Here is a 23,294-nt window from a genome sequence, read left to right as displayed (position 1 = left end):
TAGTATTCGCTCATCTCTAGTCTTGACGGTTTGGGTCCGCATCACTGCTTCTACCAAGCTAACTTCCCCACAACTCCAATACAATATAGACACATGCAGCAAATTTCTGAAACTGTCCCATTTAAGATCAACCCCAATCAGATTAATGGAACCTGTTTTTAATCAAAATTTCTGAAAACAAATCTGTCGTGCTGTAGGTGAACATATCCTTAGCTCCAATTTATGGTTATTAGCGAATACTATAATACATTCACAATCGAAATGGCTGGATGATTTAAAAATAAAAATAAATTGATTTTTTTTTTTCACGCTTAAGGGTGATTCTCAATTGTAATCTCGATTTTCTTGTGTTTTGCTTAAAGAAACTAAAAAAAGTTGAAGTAGCTGGCACAGGAAGGAGTCAGATATATTTGATGCAGGTTGTCTTGTCCTACCGCCCAACTATTGACTACAATGAAGAAACTGTTGATCATAGGTTGCTGCTGGAGGAGACAGCGAGACATCGATTTCACGATTCTGATGAAAATCAGAACTGCACTTCTTTCAAATGACAAATTAATCGATTTCATTTGATTAATTGTCCAACCCAAGATCGAACAGACAAAACTGCATTGGTATTCTATAGTGGACAAAAGCAGCAACTTCAATCTGACACATAAGACAATTCACATGTAATAAATCCGAAGTGTTTTCTTGCAAGAATTTTTAAGCCGTTTGTTGTAAACAATACTTATACACTACTGTATCTTTAAAAGTCACTGTTTTTAGTTACGGTTATCCTATTTAGTCCCAGATAACAACATTAAAGTAGACATGTAGTTTGTGGCTGCGAGCATCTCTTCCATCTGTTTCTTTGCAGGAAACAATATGACATCTGGATCTTCATCATGTATATCTAATAGAAAGGGCAGTTGAAAGTGTTTCATTTTATTGCTACTGAGGAAGGTAATCACTTCCAGGATTGTTATTATAAGTCTTTGCTTCTTCCTTTGACAAGATACCGACCTCTGGCCCTGTCCAGGGGCGGCCGAATCATCAGTAAAATAGTGGAAAATTCGGAGCACTGCAGATGAAGTCTGCCCTGTCCCCTGACACAAGGACAAATGACCAAGTATCTGTCTGTCCAATTATTTTTAATCATCCCTGCGAGGCACAAAATATAAACTACTGCAGACCTAGAGAACAGTTGTCCCCTTCCTTGTGACCCTGGCACATGATGCACAATATAGTCACTACATTGTAGGTTATTTCCAGATCATATCTATATATTTATCTATTTACATACACAGACAAAAAGATGGATAGATAGAGATAGATAGATAGATAGATAGATAGATAGATATGCACACACAGTATACAGATATACAGGAACTGTCCCCAAGGTACAGGTGAAGAACACACTTGTCATCTCTACCTAATATACAGACATCAACCCTTTATCTTCTCCAAATAAATCATGTCACAGGGGAGAGGCGCCTATTATCTTTTAATAAAAGGAAACCGCACTCATACCTCTCAACTCTTTGCAATGTAAAAACATAAATGAGACGTGCTTTATGTCACAAAGTAAACCTTCGCACATTTATTCATCCTAATGTTCAAGCACTAGAGACCTTTTATCGTCTCCCAGCCCTCATCCAGTTATCAGAATACAGAACTAATAAAAAACAAGCAGTTTATTGGAGTACAACAAAGCATTAAAAACCCCTTCATTACTTGTGGGGTTTGTACATCCTTTATCATTATATACAAATAGTGGTGATGACGATGATACTCAGTGTATATTGTGGCATAGAGGATCACATAGGGACGTCCATTACATATACAGAGAGACACATTAGCCTTTTAGCTGATGCAGGTTACCCCATTGCTGTCACCCTCCCACCTAGTATAAAATCACACACAGAGAGCTGAAAGCTGAAGATCTCTTATATACAGCTCAGGTGTCCTTAAATTCCACTGACACTAAGAAATGGCTCTGATACTTGCATGGATTTGCATATGGAAATTTCATATGATTATACATCACAAGTAAGATATGTTATGGGGTGGAATTTTATAGCTATGCTTTCCATAATCAGGCTGATATGTACAGCTATAAATATGTACAGGCATTGATTGGTATCACTTCCACTTCACACTGAGACAGCAGAGAGAAGCCCTTTGTACTGGGTTAGGAGCGCTGACTCAAGTCACTTTACATTTTGGCCACAAAGTAGAAATTGGCACATGTGTGATTGGCACATGTCTCATGTTTCATAGGGCATAGGCAGTGGGGTGTTACCCAAATACTGTTTTGTTGGATGCTATCTGGCATCATGCAGTTCTAGGTAATCCAGGGCGACCTCGTAGCAAAACCGGTATTGGTCCTGTTAAGAGAAAGAATATGATGTCATGATTGGTAATATGGCTGGATGAAAGAGATAAAATAAATGTCTTTGTCATTGCTAAACAAGGTCCTGCTGCCTTACCAGTGTTTCCACCATATTTGGCTTAATATTCCGCAAACTTTTAACAGCATAGAAAACATCAACCACATGATGACATCGAATCATCTCACACAGCATTGCACAGGCGCAAAATGTTCCACTCCGACCTCCTCCATTCCTGTAAAAAGCGTGTGCAGAACAAATATTACAAAAATGAACAGATTTATGTAGAGAGGAAAGGCTGCGATGTATGGATGCTTACAGACAGTGTATAAGGGTCCTGTGTTCTCTGTTCTGCTCCTGCCACTGTTCCACCATGGATAGGAGTTGTAAGAAGGATCTTTTGGTGTCTGGAGTATCTCTGTATGGAGACCATCGGAGATACTGGAAGTGTTTAACCAGGAGATGTTCATCCTACAAGAATAATACACATGTTCTTGAGTCACAGCACAGTAACACTTAAGAATGGGAATCTGAATGATGAATGTAATGAATACAATTTGCTACTGATCCCAATCTACTTGACATTGCTGGCAGGAGTGGATGTTTTACATAACAGAGAATAGTATTCTTTCTTGAGAGGAAGAAAACACAATAAGCTGTATATGGATAACCACTAATCTCTCTATGCCAACGTCTTCAAGTGAAATGTTGGGTTTTATGCGTTTATACTACATACATAGTCAGTAAACATAAACTTTATAATCTTTGTAATCTTTATTATAATTTGTGTTGCTTTATTATGAGAATGTTTCTGAGGAATAAAAGTGGTGCAACGTATAAACCACCAACAGGAGAGAGAACTGCTACTGCAATGCCTTATTCTAGCTTCATTCTTTACTGATATTATAGCGCGTGTGAATTCCTGCAATACCCAACTCTTTAACCTGTTCATGACAAATAACATATCTCCGTCATGGCCAGGTGCTAGCTTCTACACTGCGATGGAAATATCTGTCATCATTGTCTCTTGGGTACTGCCCAGGATACCTAAAAGATCATGATGGGAACTTGGCTACTATACACAACTCAGGCTTCTGCCACAACTGTTGGGATCAGTGATAACTTCATATGCAAAAGTTTAGCCACTTCTATTCCATGGTCAATGGTGACAGTTGTATCCAAGATGTATGACAGAGAGAAGAGGATCCTGACAGTGCATTCACCCCTGTGCTATCAGTCTAATAATGGTCCCAAGGTCTGACATCAATATATGCTTATACCACCATGCCAGAGGCAATAATAAATAGCTGCTTCAAAAGACAATTTTCCCACGTATGAATAAATAAATCAATAAGTAAACCAGTTATTCATGAATTATTTAAATATAATTAAAAAAAATGCAATAAAAATAAATACAGTGACACATGGTGTACAGAACTGTGCAAAAGTTTTGAGCAGGTGTGAAAAAAATAATGCAAAGTAAGAATGCTTTTAAAAATAGAAGTGGTAATATTTTATTTTGTCCTATAATAAATTCACAATATTTGGCGTGACCAGCCTTCAACTTGAAACCAGCATCAATTTTCTAGGCACATAGTTTTTGAAGGAACGCAGCACATAAGTTGTTTCAAACACCTTGGAGAACTCATCACAGATCTTCTATGGGTGTAGGCCTGCTGAATCCTTCTGTCTCTATTGTCCTGCTGGAAGACCCATGACCTCTGAGGGAGACCCAGCTTTCTCACACTGGGCCCTACATTATGCTACAAAATTTGTTGGTAGTCTTCAGACTTCATAATGCCATGTACACGGTCAAGCAGTCCAGTGCCAGAGGCAGCAAAGCAACACCAAAACATCAGGGAACCTCCGCCATGTTTGACTGTAGGGACCTTGTTCTTTTCTTTGAAGGCCTCTTTTTTTCCCTGTAAACTCTATGTTGATGCCTTTTCCCAAAAAGCTCTACTTTTGTCTCATCTGACCAGAGAACATTCTTTCAAAACGTTTTTGGCTTTCTCAGGTAAGTTTTAGCAAACTCCAGCCTGGCTTTTTTATGTCTCTGGGTAAGAAGTGGGGTCTTCCTGGGTATACTACCATACAGTCCCTTTTCATTCAGACGCTGACGGATAGTACGGGTTGACGCTGTTGTACCCTCGGACTGCAGGGCAGCTTGAACTTGTTTGGATATTAGTCGAGGTTCTTTATCCACCATCCGCACAATCTTGCTTTGTAATCTCTTGTCAATTTTTCTTTTCTGTCCACATCTAGGGAGGTTAGCCACAGTGCCATGGGCTTTAAACTTCTTGATGACACTGCGCACGGTAGACACAGGAACATTCAGGTCTTTAGAGATGGACTTGTAGCCTTGAGATTGCTCAAGCTTCATCACAATTTTGCTTCTCAAGTCCTCAGACAGTTCTTTGGTCTTCTTTCTTTTCTTCATGCTCAATGTGGTACACACAAGGACACAGGACAGAGGTTGAATCAACTTTAATCCATTTCAACTGGCTGCAAGTGTGATTTAGTTCTTGCCACCACCTGTTAGGTGCCTCAGATAAGTAACAGGTGCTGTTAATTACACAAATTAGACAAGCATCACATGATTTTTCAAACAGTGCCAATACTTTTGTCCACCCCCTTTTTTATGTTTGCTGTGGAATGATATCCAATTTGGCTTTTTGACAATTCTTTTTGTGGTTTTCCACTGAAGACAAATTAAAAGAAGATAATAATACCAAAGAATTTGTGATTGCAATCATTTTCTGGAAGAAAATGAGTATTAACTGACAGAATTGCAGGGTTGCCAATACTTTTCGCCAACACTGTATATATTTTTTAACTATTTGTGATGTACGTAAAGCATTAAGTTTTATTACATGGCGTTCTGTGTGAGTGTTGGTATGTTGGCGGTATTGTTGTACACAGAATCTGTTGACCATGTCTGTACGTGTCCATGATTTTATAGGCTTGACTCCAAACAGTCACATTAAAATTGCAAAGACCCTTCTGAAATTGTCGCTTTTTTATAGCAGATTTATGACTCAAATAAATATTACTGGCACATAACTCTGATGCCTTATGTGGGTTTTAATCCTTTAGCGATCTAACATTTTAGCCTTAAACCAGTAACATTTTATCCCTCTCTACATTCCCACGTTGATACCTTTTTACATTAAACTTCAATGAAGCTGTAAAAGACCTTGTGTTTTGTTGGTACATGAGACTTTTTGATCATTTCTTATTACTAGAGATGAGCGAACAGTGTTCTATCGAACTCATGTTCGATCGGATATTAGACTGTTCGGCATGATCGAATCGAATCGAACACCGCGTGGTAAAGTGCGCCATTACTCGATTCCCCTCCCACCTTCCCTGGCGCCTTTTTTGCTCCGATAACAGCGCAGGGTAGGTGGGACAGGAACTACGACACCGGTGACGTTGAAAAAAGTAGGCAAAACCCATTGGCTGCCGAAAACATGTGACCTCTAATTTAAAAGAACAGCGACGCCCAGCTTCGCGTCATTCTGAGCTTGCAATTCACCGGGGATGGAGATTTCCGTCCAGTTAGCTAGGGCTTAGATTCTGGGTAGGCAGGGACAGGCTAGGATAGGAAGGAGAAGACAACCAACAGCTCTTATAAGAGCTAAATTCCAGGGAGAAGCTTGTCAGTGTAACGTGGCACTGACGGGCTCAATCGCCGCAACCCAGCTTTCCCAGGATCCTGAATGGAATACACTGACAGTGTATTCCCGTATACCCTATATATACCCCCGATACCCGTTCCAACGGTGTGCCCCCCCCACCTTCACCCCAGAAATACACTGCAAGTCCCCTAGCAATAGAATTGGGGCTATATACACCCACTATTTTTGCTACTGCCATATAGTGCCATTGTCTGACTGGGAATTCAAAGTATATATTGGGGTTACGTGCACCCACAATTTTTGCTACTGGTATATAGTGCCATTGTCTGACTGGGAATTCAAAGAATATATTGGGGTTACAAATACCCTCATTTCTTGCTACTGCCATATAGTGCCAGTTTCTGACTGGTAATTCAAAGAATATATTGGGGTTACGTGCACCCACAATTTTTGCTACTGGTATATAGTGCCATTGTCGGACTGGGAATTCAAAGAATATATTGGGGTTACAAATACCCTCATTTCTTGCTACTGCCATATAGTGCCAGTTTCTGAATGGTAATTCAAAGAATATATTGGGGTTACGTGCACCCACAATTTTTGCTACTGGTATATAGTGCCATTGTCTGACTGGGAATTCAAAGAATATATTGGGGTTACAAATACCCTCATTTCTTGCTACTGCCATATAGTGCCAGTTTCTGACTGGTAATTCAAAGAATATATTGGGGTTACGTGCACCCACAATTTTTGCTACTGGTATATAGTGCCATTGTCTGACTGGGAATTCAAAGAATATATTGGGGTTACAAATACCCTCATTTCTTGCTACTGCCATATAGTGCCAGTTTCTGACTGGTAATTCAAAGAATATATTGGGGTTACGTGCACCCACAATTTTTGCTACTGGTATATAGTGCCATTGTCTGACTGGGAATTCAAAGAATATATTGGGGTTACAAATACCCTCATTTCTTGCTACTGCCATATAGTGCCAGTTTCTGACTGGTAATTCAAAGAATATATTGGGGTTACGTGCACCCACAATTTTTGCTACTGGTATATAGTGCCATTGTCGGACTGGGAATTCAAAGAATATATTGGGGTTACAAATACCCTCATTTCTTGCTACTGCCATATAGTGCCAGTTTCTGACTGGTAATTCAAAGAATATATTGGGGTTACGTGCACCCACAATTTTTGCTACTGGTATATAGTGCCATTGTCTGACTGGGAATTCAAAGAATATATTGGGGTTACAAATACCCTCATTTCTTGCTACTGCCATATAGTGCCAGTTTCTGACTGGTAATTCAAAGAATATATTGGGGTTACGTGCACCCACAATTTTTGCTACTGGTATATAGTGCCATTGTCTCACTGGGAATTCAAAGAATATATTGGGGTTACAAATACCCTCATTTCTTGCTACTGCCATATAGTGCCAGTTTCTGACTGGTAATTCAAAGAATATATTGGGGTTACGTGCACCCACAATTTTTGCTACTGGTATATAGTGCCATTGTCTCACTGGGAATTCAAAGAATATATTGGGGTAACGTGCACCCACAATTTTTGCTACTGGTATATAGTGCCAATTTCTAACTGGGAATTCAAAATGCGCAAGGCTCCCGGAAAGGGACGTGGACGAGGCCGTGGGCGAGGTCGGGGGAATGGTTCTGGGGAGCAAGGTAGCAGTGAAGCCACAGGGCGTCCCGTGCCTACTCCTGTGGGGCAGCAAGCATTGCGCCACTCCACAGTGCCAGGGTTGCTTGCCACATTAACTAAACTGCAGGGTACAAACCTTAGTAGGCCCGAGAACCAGGAACAGGTCTTGCAATGGCTGTCAGAGAACGCTTACAGCACATTGTCCAGCAGCCAGTCAGACTCTGCCTCCTCTCCTCCTATTACCCAACAGTCTTGTCCTCCTTCCTCCCAAAATTCCCAAGCTTCACAGAACAATAACCCCAACTGTCCCTGCTCCCCAGAGCTGTTCTCCGCTCCTTTCATTGTCCCTCAACCTGCCCCTCCACGTCACGATTCCACGAACCTAACAGAGGAGCATCTGTGTCCAGATGCTCAAACACTAGAGTCTCCTCCATCTCCGTTCGATTTGGTGGTGGATGACCAGCAACCCACCCTCATCGACGATGATGTGACGCAGTTGCCGTCAGGGCATCCAGTTGACCGGCGCATTGTGCGGGAGGAGGAGATGAGACAGGAGTTGGAAGAGGAAGTGGTGGATGATGAGGACACTGACCCGACCTGGACAGGGGGGATGTCAAGCAGGGAAAGTAGTGTGGATGTTGAGGCAGGTGCAGCACCAAAAAGGGTAGCTAGAGGCAGAGGCAGCAGCTTAGGCGAAGCCAGGCCACACCCGGAATCTCCCAAGATGTTCCAGTTCGTACCCAGCCCCGAAAAACTCCCACCTCGAGGGCACGTTTCTCGAAGGTGTGGAGTTTTTTCAAGGAATGCGCCGAGGACAGATATAGTGTTGTCTGCACAATTTGCCTCTTGAAATTGATTAGGGGCTCTGAGAAAAGCAACCTGTCCACCACTTCAATGCGCCGTCATTTGGAATCCAAGCACTGGAATCAGTGGCAGGCAGCAACGGCAGGACAAAAGCCGCCTGCCGTTCACGCCACTGCCACTGCCACTGCTGACTGTGCTGGCGATGCACTCCAGAGGACGAGCCAGGACACCACTTCATCTGCCTCCGCCACTTTGTTGACTTCTTCCTCATCCTCCCCTGTTCCTGTCTTATCTCCTTCTCCTGCACCATCAAAGGCACCATCAGGCGCTTCTTTACAACAACCCACCATCTCTCAGACATTGGAGCGGCGGCAGAAATACACTGCTAACCACCCACACGTGCAAGCCTTGAACGCCAACATCGCTAAACTGCTGGCCCAGGAGATGTTGGCGTTCCGGTTTGTTGAAACTCCCTCCTTCCTGGACCTGATGGCAACTGCGGCACCTCGCTATGCCGTCCCTAGCCGTCACTACTTCTCCCGGTGTGCCGTCCCCGCCTTGCACCAGCACGTGTCACTCAACATCAGGCGGGCCCTTAGTTCCGCGCTTTGCACAAAGGTCCACTTGACCACCGACGCGTGGACAAGTGCATGCGGACAGGGACGCTACATTTCACTGACGGCACACTGGGTGAATGTAGTTGAGGCTGGGACTGCTTCCCAAACTGGCCCGGTGTACCTCGTCTCCCCGCCTAACATTCCTGGCAGGGACACGAGAAGAACACCCCCCCCCCCCTCCTCCTCCTCCTCCTCCACCACCACCGCCTCCTCCTCCGCCACCGCCTCCTCCTCCGCTGTTAGATTGACCCCAGCTACGAGTTGGAAACGTTGCAGCACTGGCGTTGGTAGACGTCAGCAGGCTGTGCTGAAGCTGATCAGCTTGGGGGACAGACAGCACACTGCCTCCGAGGTGAGGGATGCCCTCCTCGATGAGACGGCAATATGGTTTGAGCCGCTGCACCTGGGCCCAGGCATGGTCGTTTGTGATAACGGCCGGAACCTGGTAGCAGCTCTGGAGCTTGCCGGACTCCAACATGTTCCATGCCTGGCCCACGTCTTCAACCTAGTGGTGCAACGTTTCCTAAAGAGCTACCCCAATGTTCCAGAGCTACTGGTGAAAGTGCGGCGCATGTGCGCCCACTTTCGCAAGTCGACAGTAGCCGCTGCTAGCTTAAAATCTCTCCAGCAACGCCTGCATGTGCCACAACACCGGCTTTTGTGCGACGTCCCCACACGCTGGAACTCAACGTTTCAGATGTTGAATAGAGTGGTTGAGCAGCAGAGACCTTTGATGGAATACCAGCTACAAAACCCTAGGGTGCCACAAAGTCAGCTGCCTCAGTTTCACATCCATGAGTGGCCATGGATGAGAGACCTTTGTGACATCCTACGGGTGTTTGAGGAGTCCACAAGGAGGGTGAGCTCTGAGGATGCGATGGTGAGCCTTACAATCCCGCTCTTGTGTGTTCTGAGAGAATCCCTGATTGACATCAGGGATAACTCAGATCACACAGAGGAGTCAGGGATTGCATCCGATCCGTCACAGCTGGAGAGTAGGTCCACACATCTGTCCGCTTCATCGCGTTTAATGGAGGAGGAGGAAGAAGAGTTGTCCCATGATGTGATGGTGATACAGGAGGCTTCCGGGCAACTTCGAATCGTCCCATTGTTGCAGCGCGGATGGGTAGACATGGAGGATGAGGAGGAAATGGAGATTGAACTTTCCGGTGGGGCCAGAGGAGTCATGCCAACTAACACTGTGGCAGACATGGCTGAGTTCATGTTGGGGTGCTTTACAACCGACAAGCGTATTGTCAAAATCATGGAGGACAACCAGTACTGGATCTTTGCTATCCTTGACCCCCGGTATAAAAACAACATCTCGTCTTTTATTCCGGTAGAGGGGAGGGCCAATCGCATCAATGCTTGCCACAGGCAATTGGTGCAGAATATGATGGAGATGTTTCCAGCATGTGACGTTGGCGGCAGGGAGGGCAGTTCCTCCAGTAGGCGACCAAGTTCTCGCCGGTCCACACAAACGAGGGGCACACTGTCTAAGGTCTGGGACACCTTGATGGCACCCCCTCGCCAAAGTGCCGCCACGGAGGGTCCTAGTGTCACCAGGCGTGAGAAGTATAGGCGCATGTTGCGGGAATACCTTTCCGACCACAGCCCTGTCCTCTCCGACCCCTCTGCGCCCTACACGTATTGGGTGTCGAAGTTGGACCTGTGGCTTGAACTTGCCCTATATGCCTTGGAGGTGCTGCCCTGTCCTGCTGCCAGCGTCCTATCTGAGAGGGTGTTCAGTGCAGCCGGTGGCATCATCACTGACAAGCGCACCCGTCTGTCAGCTGAGAGTACCGACCGGCTCACTTTGATAAAAATGAACCACCACTGGATAGAGCCTTCATTTTTGTGCCCACCTGTGTAAAGCACCCCAACATGAAACTCCATGTCTGTACTCAACCTCTCCAATTCCTCCGCATCCTCATACTCATCCACCATAAGCGTTGCACAATTCTGCTAATACTAGGCTCCCTCCACCCTGATTTCCCCCAACTCTGCTGGTTAGAGGCTCCCTCCACCCTGATTTCCACCAACTCTGCTGGTTAGAGGCTCCCTCCACCCTGCTTTCCCACAACTCTGCTGGTTAGAGGCTCCCTCCACCCTGCTTTCCAACAACTCTGCTGGTTAGAGGCTCCCTCCACCCTGCTTTCCCACAACTCTGCTGGTTAGAGGCTCCCTCCACCCTGATTTCCACCAACTCTGCTGGTTAGAGGCTCCCTCCACCCTGATTTCCACCAACTCTGCTGGTTAGAGGCTCCCTCCACCCTGCTTTCCCACAACTCTGCTGGTTAGAGGCTCCCTCCACCCTGCTTTCCCACAACTCTGCTGGTTAGAGGCTCCCTCCACCATGAATTTGCCCAAACTGGGCTGGTTAGAGGCTCCCTCCACCCTGATTTCCACCAACTCTGCTGGTTAGAGGCTCCCTCCACCCTGATTTCCACCAACTCTGCTGGTTAGAGGCTCCCTCCACCCTGATTTCCCCCAACTCTGCTGGTTAGAGGCTCCCTCCACCCTGCTTTCCCACAACTCTGCTGGTTAGAGGCTCCCTCCACCATGAATTTGCCCAAACTGGGCTGGTTAGAGGCTCCCTCCACCCTGATTTCCACCAACTCTGCTGGTTAGAGGCTCCCTCCACCCTGATTTCCACCAACTCTGCTGGTTAGAGGCTCCGTCCACCCTGATTTCCCCCAACTCTGCTGGTTAGAGGCTCCCTCCACCCTGCTTTCCCACAACTCTGCTGGTTAGAGGCTCCCTCCACCATAAATTGGTCCAAACTGGGGTTTTTAGAGGCTCCCTCCACCATGAATTGGTCCAAACTGGGCTGGTTAGAGGCTCCCTCCACCATGAATTGGTCCAAACTGGGTTTTTGTAGAGGCTCCCTCCACCATGAATTGGTCCAAACTGGGGTTTTTAGAGGCTCCCTCCACCATGAATTGGCCCAAACTGGGCTGTTTAGAGGCTCCCTCCACCATGAATTGGTCCAAACTGGGTTTTTTAGAGGCTCCCTCCACCATGAATTGGTCCAAACTGGGTTTTTTAGAGGCTCCCTCCACCATGAATTTCCCAAAACTTGGCTGTTTAGAGGCTCCCTCCACCATGAATTGGTCCAAACTGGGCTGGTTAGAGGCTCCCTCCACCATGAATTGGTCCAAACTGGGTTTTTTAGAGGCTCCCTCCACCATGAATTTGCCCAAACTGGGCTGGTTAGAGGCTCCCTCCACCATGAATTGGTCCAAACTGGGTTTTTTAGAGGCTCCCTCCACCATGAATTGGTCCAAACTGGGGTGGTTAGAGGCTACCTCCACCATGAATTGGTCCAAACTGGTTTTTTTAGAGGCTCCCTCCACCATGAATTGGTCCAAACTGGGCTGGTTAGAGGCTCCCTCCACCATGAATTGGTCCAAACTGGGTTTTTTAGAGGCTCCCTCCACCATGAATTTGCCCAAACTGGGCTGTTTAGAGGCTCCCTCCACCATGAATTGGTCCAAATTGGGGGTTTTAGAGGCTCCCTCCACCATGAATTTGCCCAAACTGGGCTGTTTAGAGGCTCCCTCCACCATGAATTGGTCCAAACTGGGTTTTTTAGAGGCTCCCTCCACCATGAATTGGTCCAAACTGGGTTTTTTAGAGGCTCCCTCCACCATGAATTGGTCCAAACTGGGGTTTTTAGAGGCTCCCTCCACCATGAATTTGCCCAAACTGGGCTGTTTAGAGGCTCCCTCCACCATGAATTTGCCCAAACTGGGTTGGTTAGAGGCTCCCTCCACCATGAATTGGTCCAAACTGGGCTGGTTAGAGGCTCCCTCCACCATGAATTGGTCCAAACTGGGTTTTTTAGAGGCTCCCTCCACCATGAATTGGTCCAAACTGGGGTTTTTAGAGGCTCCCTCCACCATGAATTTGCCCAAACTGGGCTGTTTAGAGGCTCCCTCCACCATGAATTGGTCCAAATTGGGGTTTTTAGAGGCTCCCTCCACCATGAATTTTCCCAAACTGGGCTGTTTAGAGGCTCCCTCCACCATGTATTGGTCCAAACTGGGTTTTTTAGAGGCTCCCTCCACCATGAATTGGTCCAAACTGGGGTTTTTAGAGGCTCCCTCCACCATGAATTTGCCCAAACTGGGCTGTTTAGAGGCTCCCTCCACCATGAATTGGTCCAAATTGGGGTTTTTAGAGGCTCCCTCCACCATGAATTTGCCCAAACTGGGCTGTTTAGAGGCTCCCTCCACCATGAATTGGTCCAAACTGGGTTTTTTAGAGGCTCCCTCCACCATGAATTGGTCCAAACTGGGGTTTTTAGAGGCTCCCTCCACCATGAATTTGCCCAAACTGGGCTGTTTAGAGGCTCCCTCCACCATGAATTTGCCCAAACTGGGCTGGTTAGAGGCTCCCTCCACCATGAATTGGTCCAAACTGGGCTGGTTAGAGGCTCCCTCCACCATGAATTGGTCCAAACTGGGTTTTTTAGAGGCTCCCTCCACCATGAATTTGCCCAAACTGGGCTGTTTAGAGGCTCCCTCCACCATGAATTGGTCCAAATTGGGGTTTTTAGAGGCTCCCTCCACCATGAATTTGCCCAAACTGGGCTGTTTAGAGGCTCCCTCCACCATGAATTGGTCCAAACTGGGTTTTTTAGAGGCTCCCTCCACCATGAATTGGTCCAAACTGGGTTTTTTAGAGGCTCCCTCCACCATGAATTTCCCAAAACTTGGCTGTTTAGAGGCTCCCTCCACCATTAATTGGTCCAAACTGGGCTGGTTAGAGGCTCCCTCCACCATGAATTTGCCCAAACTGGGCTGTTTAGAGGCTCCCTCCATCATGAATTGGTCCAAACTGGGGTTTTTAGAGGCTCCCTCCACCATGAATTGGTCCAAACTGGGTTTTTTAGAGGCTCCCTCCACCATGAATTTGCCCAAACTGGGCTGTTTAGAGGCTCCCTCCACCATGAATTGGTCCAAATTGGGGTTTTTAGAGGCTCCCTCCACCATGAATTTGCCCAAACTGGGCTGTTTAGAGGCTCCCTCCACCATGAATTGGTCCAAACTGGGTTTTTTAGAGGCTCCCTCCACCATGAATTGGTCCAAACTGGGTTTTTTAGAGGCTCCCTCCACCATGAATTTCCCAAAACTTGGCTGTTTAGAGGCTCCCTCCACCATTAATTGGTCCAAACTGGGCTGGTTAGAGGCTCCCTCCACCATGAATTTGCCCAAACTGGGCTGTTTAGAGGCTCCCTCCATCATGAATTGGTCCAAACTGGGGTTTTTAGAGGCTCCCTCCACCATGAATTGGTCCAAACTGGGGTTTTTAGAGGCTCCCTCCACCATGAATTTGCCCAAACTCTGCTGGTTAGAGGCTCAATCCACCCTGATTTTCAAAACAAATGTTGGTGCCAACCTCAACTTGCTACAAGGGCCAAATTCACTGCTGGTGACAAGCTCTCCTCACTGCAAGTGCCAAATACACATGTTTCAAGGTGTTTTCCTACTGTCAGAGAGGTGGTATTGAGTGTGTAAAGTGTGTAGTTGTTAGGCTGTGATGTTGGGGTAATAGAGGGTCTTTGGTGTGTTAGATGCCCCCAGACATGCTTCCCCTGCTGTCCCAGTGTCATTCCAGAGGTGTTGGCATCATTTCCTGTGGTGTCATAGTGGACTTGGTGACCCTCCAGACACGGATTTGGGTTTCCACCTTAACGAGTATATGTTCCCCATAGACCAGGGGTCGGCAACCCTTGGCACGCGTGCCAAGACTGGCACGCGAGGCATATTTTGCTGGCACGGCAGCCAGCCTGAGACTTCACACTAAAATTGAGAGAGAGAGCGTCCTTGTAGTGCTCTGGTAGAGCTGCGGTGTAGGACACGCCCCCTTCTCTCACTGCCCACCAATCAGAGGTCAGCCTCTCACTGCACAGGATAAGGGCTCCCTGGACCTGCTGCTACATGTGAGGAGCTCCTGCCATCTGCAGCCCTGAGGAGGGGAGCAAAGTGAAAGTAAAAAGAACACCAGGTACGTGTGTGATACTAACTATTCTCATTACTGTCAGGCATTTGGGGTTATTACTTTTGTTTTAGTAACTCCATGTGCCTCACATTAATAACAGTTAACCCCATCATGCCCCTCACATTAACCCTGTGTGGCTCACATAAGGGTTACTGATGTGTGAGACATATGGGGGTACTAATAAGGGACCTATATAATGAAGATATTCACTTATTACCTCCATATGTCTCACATATCAGTGTCCCTTATGTAAAGCACACAGGGGGTTAATGTGAGGGACATGATGGGGTTAACTGCTATTAATATGAGGCACATTGAGTTGTAACCTGCAATATACATGACCAGACTCTTTATCTACAACTGCAGATAAAGTACAGACCTATATATTTCAATGGACCCATATATACAGCCATTCTTTTTGTGGCTGTGTATCTGGGCCAAATTGAATAACTGAAAACTATGGAGCAGGTCCTATATCTGTCCTATACATCCCCTATATCTGTCCTATACATTCCCTATATCTGTCTGTATTTGCAGCCCTGTCAATTCATTTTTTAACATATAGGTCAGTGAAACCACATCCGTGCCATTTGTATGCAGGAGTCGTAAGGCTGAGGCCCCATGTTGCAGAAATGCAGCATTTTTGTTGCAGATTTTGATGCGGTTTATTTCAACCAAAGCTAAAAATGGCTACAGAAGGAATGGGAAATATATAGGAGGCTTCTTATACGTCTCCCTTCTGCTCAATCCACTCCTGGTTTAGGCTCAGAAAAACACAGCAAAATATGTAACAAAAAAAGCTGTGTTCCAACAACGTGAGGGCCTTAGGCTAAAGCCCCACATTGCAGAAACAGCTTTTTTTTGTTGCAGATTTTGCTGGGTTTTTTTTGAGCCGAAACCAGGAGCAGATTGAGCAGGAGGGAGACGTATAAGAAGCTTCCTATATATTTCCCGTTCCTTTTCTAGCCATTCTTGACTTTGACGGAAAGAAAAACGCAGCCAAATCTGCAATAAAATAGCTGCATTTTTGTAATGTGGGGCCTCAGCCTTAGTGTGATTCTATTGGGTGGTGACACTGTAACTAGATGCAATTATAGCCAAATCCAGTTCCTGGGCACCAGTGCATTCATTTTGTTGTAAGTGTGACACCCATTAATTCCTGGCTGGGGTTTTGCTGTTATTGCACCACCAGGAACTAAAAGTGACAAATTAATCTGCGTTTCACTTAGGGAGCGTTCACACTACCGTCGGTGTCCGACAGCTAGTGTCCGCTGCTAATGTCTGTTCAAAATCTTGTGCGGACATTAGCATCGGACACTAGCTGTGTCTGTGACATTTTGCATTGATTTAAATGGACATTGGGTGCGTTCGTTTACTGTTCGTGGGTGTCCTTAAGTGTCCGTTCCCAAAGATGTCCGACTTTTCAAGCGGACAGAAAAACCTACATATCGGGTTTTGCTGTCCGCTTGAAAAGTCGGACATCTTTGGGAACAGACAGTTAAGGACACCCATGGACAGTAAACGAATGCACCCAATGTCCATTTAAATCAATGCAAAATGTCACAGACACAGCTAGTGTCCGATACTAATATCCGCACAAGATTCTGAACGGACATTAGCAGCGGACACTAGCTGTCGGACACCGACGGTAGTGTGAACGCTCCCTTACAGAAAACTGAAGTTACTAACGGCCAAGGACTGGATGGAGCATACAGGTACATTGTGTGTCAGCTCTTTACAGGTATGACCTCACTCTGCTCCCAGTCACATACATTACCACTAATTGTGGGTTATGCATGTACTTACATTGCTTCTAAAGGAAAAGAACATGTGTATCCAGGCAAATAGTGGTAAGCGCATGTGGCTGGGAGCGCAGTATGACAGCACCCCTGTGTTGCGGTTTGTGCTATATGACTTTAGTGTAGGCGTCGTCAGCTTTACAATTATTGACCGGCACTCCGAGGACCTCATCTTTGATTTTTTAATTTAAATCGGCACGCCGAACAGAAAAGGTTGCCTACCCCTGCCATAGACTATAATGGGGTTCGAAACCCGTTCGAACACACGAACATTGAGCGGCTGTTCGAATCGAATTTCGAACCTCGAACATTTTAGTGTTCGCTCATCTCTACTTATTACTGTTTGAGAGGTGAGATGATCAGAATATGAATTCTGGCATCCACATTTTAAGGTTTATGGCATTTATCATGTTGTATAAATAACACTCATTTTATTCTAGGGGTTGTTACATAAGTGGTAATACCAATTGTGTGTTTTTTAGATTTTAATTTCATTAATGGAGGGGGGGGTCTATTTTTACTTTTTAGAGGGTGAAGGGGTAAGTTATGGACCAAATATAAGGGGTTAAATGACAAATATGGTTTTGATTGATAATGTGGGAGGTGATATCATGAACAAAAAAAAATCCATATACCCCACTCCCCTGGGTTATTAGGAGGGATAGGTATAGGAGAAAAGTAAAATTATTCTCTCCTCTACCTCCACCGTCAGCTGCTCGTGTTCAACTGCACATTGGTTAAAGTGAAGGTGTGAGTATATGCACTCTGCTTTAACCAGTGATTTCTCTATATTTATGTGGGCTACAGACACAATCTTGGTGTTCTTTTAAAGCCAAGATTCTTATAAAATTCTCTTGAATTAGAACTGTTTAAAGTGACAGTGTCCCTGAACATGTCCTGGTCTGGGTGAACTGTGACGCATTTTGTTTAAGCAGGGCTTGTTTAGAACTGTAGGGGGGTAACACTGAGCATTTCTATCATTAATAGGCACTTCATGCATATATCCCTATTTATCTCACCGTCTACCACCTGGCAGTTTGTGAAAAATTTGATCCTAAACATATCCTGACTGGGGGCAACACAGTGGCTCAGTGGTTAGCATTGCAGCCCTGCAGCGCTGGAGTCCTGGGTTCGAATCCCGTCAGGATCAACATCTGCGTGGAGTTTGTATGTTCTCACCGTGCTTTTGTGGATTTCCTCCCATTCTACAAAGACATACTGATAGGAAAAAAAATGTACATTGCAATCCCTATAGGGGGCTCACAATCCACGTATAGAAAAAAAATAAAAAAAAAAATCCTGACTGGAAGGGAGGCGCTTAAAATCTTTTATTTTATCGCAACTTAGTTCAATTTACTTGTCACTTAACAAGTGACATGCTATTTTTGGAAACATAGGGGGGGGTAAAAAAGCCCCCCCCCCCTTTTTTTTTTTTTTTACTTCCAAACCAGTGGTCTTTTCAGTTTTGGGTATCAAAATTTTAATTTTGTCATGTTGGTGTTGCTGTATGTTGCTGTGCCTGGCTGATACTACTGTCTAACAATTCATAATCAGAAGATACATATTTTAATAGAAATTTCTCACTTAAACCCTTCAGAAGGGCATATCCTCTATACAATATATCTGATTAGACTTTGCTATGCACAGATTTGGTAATGCCTTAAAACCCACAGTAAATCTATTTTCATGTGCCCTATACAGATTATAGATATATTTTATTCCAATTGCAAGCAAAATGATAGCGCATTGAATATGATCCTATAAGACTACACCACAAGTGATTATTTAAGCTTCTACCACAACGGACTTCCACAAGCGCCGTATCAAAAAAAATAATCAGGCGCAGCCCAAAGAAAATCAATGCGCTAATCGAACTTACATGTCAAGCAGTCAAGAAGACAGATAAATGCTGAGAAAATCTGAAGTAACAACAACACTGACTGCATGCAAATTTCACTTAAGTGCTACACAAACACTGGCTGAAAGTGTCAATCACAAGCGTGCAAATGAACAAATACAAAGTGTTCTCTTTGAGAGTACCCTCCAAAATTGCATTAAAGAGTGGTCTTCTAGAGGGTGGTCTTCTCAAAAGGGATAGTTAATAAACTTAAAATTGAACACAGAAAAAAGTGGTCTGAATAAAGGGGTGAGCTTTTGAATAAGCTTCAATGTCCTAAAATGTGCGTAAAGCAGAATCCTACTAGCACAAGCCTCTATCCTGGTAAGACAGTATGCACGCACACTTGGACCAAATTGTTGGTACCCTTCTGTTATAAAGAAAGAAAACCCCATAATGGTCACTGCTTGAACTTGATGGACATACTATGTAAAAGTATTAATAAATGTGAATTTACTAAAAATCAAGTAATGAAAATCAGAGATTGCTTTAGAAATGTGGTTGAACAAAATAATAAAAAAACAAGCTAATGAAACTGCCTGGACAAAAATGACGGTCTTCTTCATTATTATGTTGTACAACCTTATGAGGCAATGACTGCAACCTAGCAGTTTCTGTAACTCTCAATGATTCTTCTGCAACTGTCCACATGTATATTGGTCCACTCTTGCTGAGTAAACTGCTACAGCTGTCTCATGTCTGAAGGATGTCTTCTCCAGACTGAATATTGCAGCTCCTACCACAGATCATCATTAGGATTTAGATCAGGGCTCATAGACGTCCACTTCAGAATAATCCAGTACTTCACTCTCAGCCATTCTTCGATGTTCTGGGATGTTCATCATTCTGTTGGAAGACCCATGACTTGCAACTGAGACAAAGCTTTCTGACACTGGGCAGCACATTTCATTTCAGAAGGTCTGGGTAGTCTTGAGATTTCCTTGTACCCTGAACAGATTCAAGACACCCTTTGCCAGATGCAGCAAAGTAGCCCCAGAACACAACAGAGACTCCTCCATGTTTCACAGTAGATGCAATGTTCTTTTCTTTGTATGTTTCATTTTGCATCTTTGAACAAAACATATTTGCAAAAAAATCTCCAGTCTTGGCTCATATGTTCATAGAGCATTCACCCAGAAGCTTGGTGGCTTCTCAATGTGCATTTTGGCAAATTCAAGTTTATTTTTTTTATATTTGTTTTAACCAGTGGTTTACTCCTTTATCATCTTGCATTAGATCCACTATGGCAAAGACAGTGACAGATGGTGTGATCTGACAGTGATGTATCTTGGCCTTGGAGTTCACCAGTAATCTCTTTCGAAGTTATTCTGGGCTCTTTGGTTACCAATCATATACCAATAATATATGCAATTTCTCATGAATGTGGCGATGTCCTGGGAGGTTAGTTACAGTCCTTAGACCTCTGACTAATATCTGCAACTGTAGCTACAGGAACATCAAGCTGCTTGGAGATGGTCTATAATGATAGTCTATAATGTTCTTTCTAATCTCTTGAGACAACTCTCTCCTTAACCTTCTTTCCATTTCCACATTGAGTGTGGCACACACCATGATAACAAACAGCACAGTGACTACTTTTTACCCTTTTCATAGTGATTACAAATGTGAAGACACCTATGCTTAGTTTAATGTGTCCCTATGGTCAAACCAATTTCAATGAAAAGAGCATACTCTAATATTGCTCAAAGCAGATCCCAGATTATGACTAGCACTGGCCAGCTCATCCTTGCCTAACAAGGTGCATCTACCTAGAACAAGTACATTTCCCTATGCGATACCCCATCATAGACAGCCGGTTCATCAGGGGAATGAAGTGTACTCTAGTAAACCAAAATAGGCAATGGTACAGTGTGCACAGAGCAAGGGGTATATAAGGTAAAGACTCAGCCTCTTCATAGGACAGCTCCACCATCACGCCCAATCAGGTAGCGATGGGTATGGTGATGCTGCCTAAGGCCCCGTTCATAAGGGGTGATGGAAGAGCGGATTTTGGCACCGGGGAGCCGCGTCACTCTCCGGCCAATATCCGCCTGCCACGGCTTTCGCTGCTTCTGACAGTTGCGGCTCCTCTCTCCAGAGCAGGCTGAAATGAATGGGCCGACTCCGGAGGTTGCTGCCGCAAGGCGGACGCCACGGCTCAACAAGCCGCGGAATCCGCCTGAAGAAAGGGCAAGGAAAGGGCAGAAAGCGCTAGCGCTCTACATAGGCCACCATTGTGAGGGGGCAGATTATGACGTGGATTCCGCGCCATAATCTGCCCCCTCTGTGCCCATGTGAATGGGCCCTTAGGTTCGACCTCTTGGTCCGGCACCACCTACAGAGGGGAGGAGGAAGAGGCATGTCTGTAAAGGCACCAATACATGTCGAACAAGGATAAGTAAGTATATAGGGCCTGTGAATGTTGTAAAATCCAAATCAACAGATTATAAGCAATGTTCTGCCAAAGGAAACCAGATCAGAGACCCAGTGCGTGTCTCTCTTGCTATGGTAAAGTGCTTCCATGGATCAGGTCGAGAATAAATAAATACGACGGTGTGGTAGGTGATTTAGCGATGTCACTACACAGCATGGACTGGTATTAGATGTTCTTTTCTACTCGATTTCATTTCTAGGACCTCTTTGTAAGATTACTGTGCTAGGTGTTCACCGGCCTTGACATTCTGCTATGGTCCTTTGTATTTTCATATTTTCAGCACTATATATACACTATCTATTCCTAGTAAATGTATTATTGTAAGTGATTCTACACAAACTGTCTTGGTTTTACTGGTACCATGACCTTCATAGTCCCCCATGTTTATGTATTTATTATTATTATTGTTACATTATTATTACTATTATTATTACCGTATTTTTCGGACTATAAGACACACTTTTTTTCCCCCAAATTTCGGAGGAAAATGAGGGTGCGTCTTATAGTCTGAATGTGGGTTTGCAGCATGGCCGAGCTACTGTCACCGCTGGTTTTCTTCAGCGGCAGTAGCGCGGCAATCTGCAGGCCCCGGCAGCTAAGACAGTCCCCGGCATCTGCTGTAATAGACCGGTGGATGCCGGAGAGTGTCTTAGCTGCCGGGGCCTGCAGATTGCCGCGCTACTGCCACCGCTGGTTTTCTTCAGCGGCAGAAGTGTGACAATACTGCAGGCCCCGGCAGCTAAGACACTCCCCGGCATCCGCCGGTCTATTACAGCAGATGCCGGGGACTGTCTTAGCTGCCGGGGCCTGCAGATTGCCGCGCTACTGCCGCTGAAGAAAACCAGCGGTGGCAGTAGCGCGGCCATGCTGCAAACCCACTCCTCCACCGCAAGTCCCGACAGTCAGTTACACAGTTTCCTAGCAGTATGTAATATGCCACCTTATGGAGGACATAATCATCCGTAACAGACTAGTGTGTAAGAATATTTAGGATATCGGCAGTGTGGCTATTTAGCCATGCTTACCCCACTCACACGCAGTGACTGACAGCTTTCTCCATCTCCTAAGAGTCCTGTCAGGATTTACCCTGCTTTGTAGTCAGAAATCCTGCTCCAAATCACATAAACCTATACATCAGAGCCCAGTTTCTCTCCCTTTCTTATTTCTTTCTCTCAGACAGGGAAGCAGAAGTTACCTGACAGGTTCAGGCCGAGCATGAGCATTACAGGGTTTTTTAAGACTTTAATACTGAGGACTTATCCTAAGCGTTGGCCAACGATATTTGATCAGCGTGGGACTGGCTCCCTAGTGCTCCACTGGTCAATAGAAATAAGAATCCATTTCATTGTCTACACAGTATATGCACCTGCTGTCTTTCACAAAAAAAATACATTACAAAGTTCATTGTGTTCAATAGCCTGTTTTAAAGGGATTCTACCTCCACCCTCAAGCATCTTCAACTATTACTGCCATGTTACAGAACACATTATTGTGATAAACACCATACTTTTGTTATGTATGTCACATTGTATATCATCACTGTAATGTGCTCTATACCACAATGGTGACGGTTGAATATACTTGAGGGAGGTGGTAGACTACCTTTACAGGGTATTAATATGCCGCTTTGTAAGTCTTTACACAAATAGTTACACACAACCTACAAATCAATCATAGCAAAACCAGAATGATGTGTATTTTGCATACCGATATCCTCATGAATCAGGTTTCTGCTAATGAATATGCATTAATTTGCCATTATCCAGCCATTTTCTTCATGGCCTGTCATTTGACACAACTTACAATACTAAGCAATATTGAATGCGACTAGTCAAAGCCTTCACTCAACAAGTCTACAAGTACCACGTTATAGACTTATATTAATAACCAGGCACACAATGACTGATGGAACCTGTAATCTGTGATAAATGAAAACCACAGCAAAAGTATAAACAGAGTCTACATACTGCAAAAATGTCATCTTAAAAAAAAAACAAAAAAAAACAAAACACTTTTTGTGTACACATACTTCCAGTCATGAGGAAAATAAATACAT

The 23,294-nt window shown here is 44.8% G+C and overlaps 1 protein-coding gene across 8 annotated transcripts in view; it reads right to left on the bottom strand.

The window, feature by feature from the left end:
* Positions 1 to 1,658: 1,658 nt before the first annotated feature.
* PTPRU (protein tyrosine phosphatase receptor type U) overlaps positions 1,659 to 23,294 on the bottom strand; it is a 112,934-nt gene continuing 91,298 nt past the window's right edge. For all 8 annotated transcript variants that reach the window (XM_075264464.1, XM_075264467.1, XM_075264468.1 and 5 more), the window contains 3 exons: positions 2,692 to 2,843; positions 2,472 to 2,607; positions 1,659 to 2,369 (listed from right to left, as the gene is read on the bottom strand). In XM_075264464.1, the coding sequence (XP_075120565.1) occupies positions 2,307 to 2,369; positions 2,472 to 2,607; positions 2,692 to 2,843 (351 nt within the window). In that variant the 3' untranslated portion in view covers positions 1,659 to 2,306. The remainder of the gene's footprint in view (positions 2,370 to 2,471; positions 2,608 to 2,691; positions 2,844 to 23,294) is intronic.

This window comes from Leptodactylus fuscus, chromosome 2 (assembly GCF_031893055.1).
Source record: "Leptodactylus fuscus isolate aLepFus1 chromosome 2, aLepFus1.hap2, whole genome shotgun sequence".
NCBI lineage: Eukaryota > Metazoa > Chordata > Amphibia > Anura > Leptodactylidae > Leptodactylus > Leptodactylus fuscus.
This window is presented reverse-complemented; position numbering and strand designations above follow the sequence as displayed.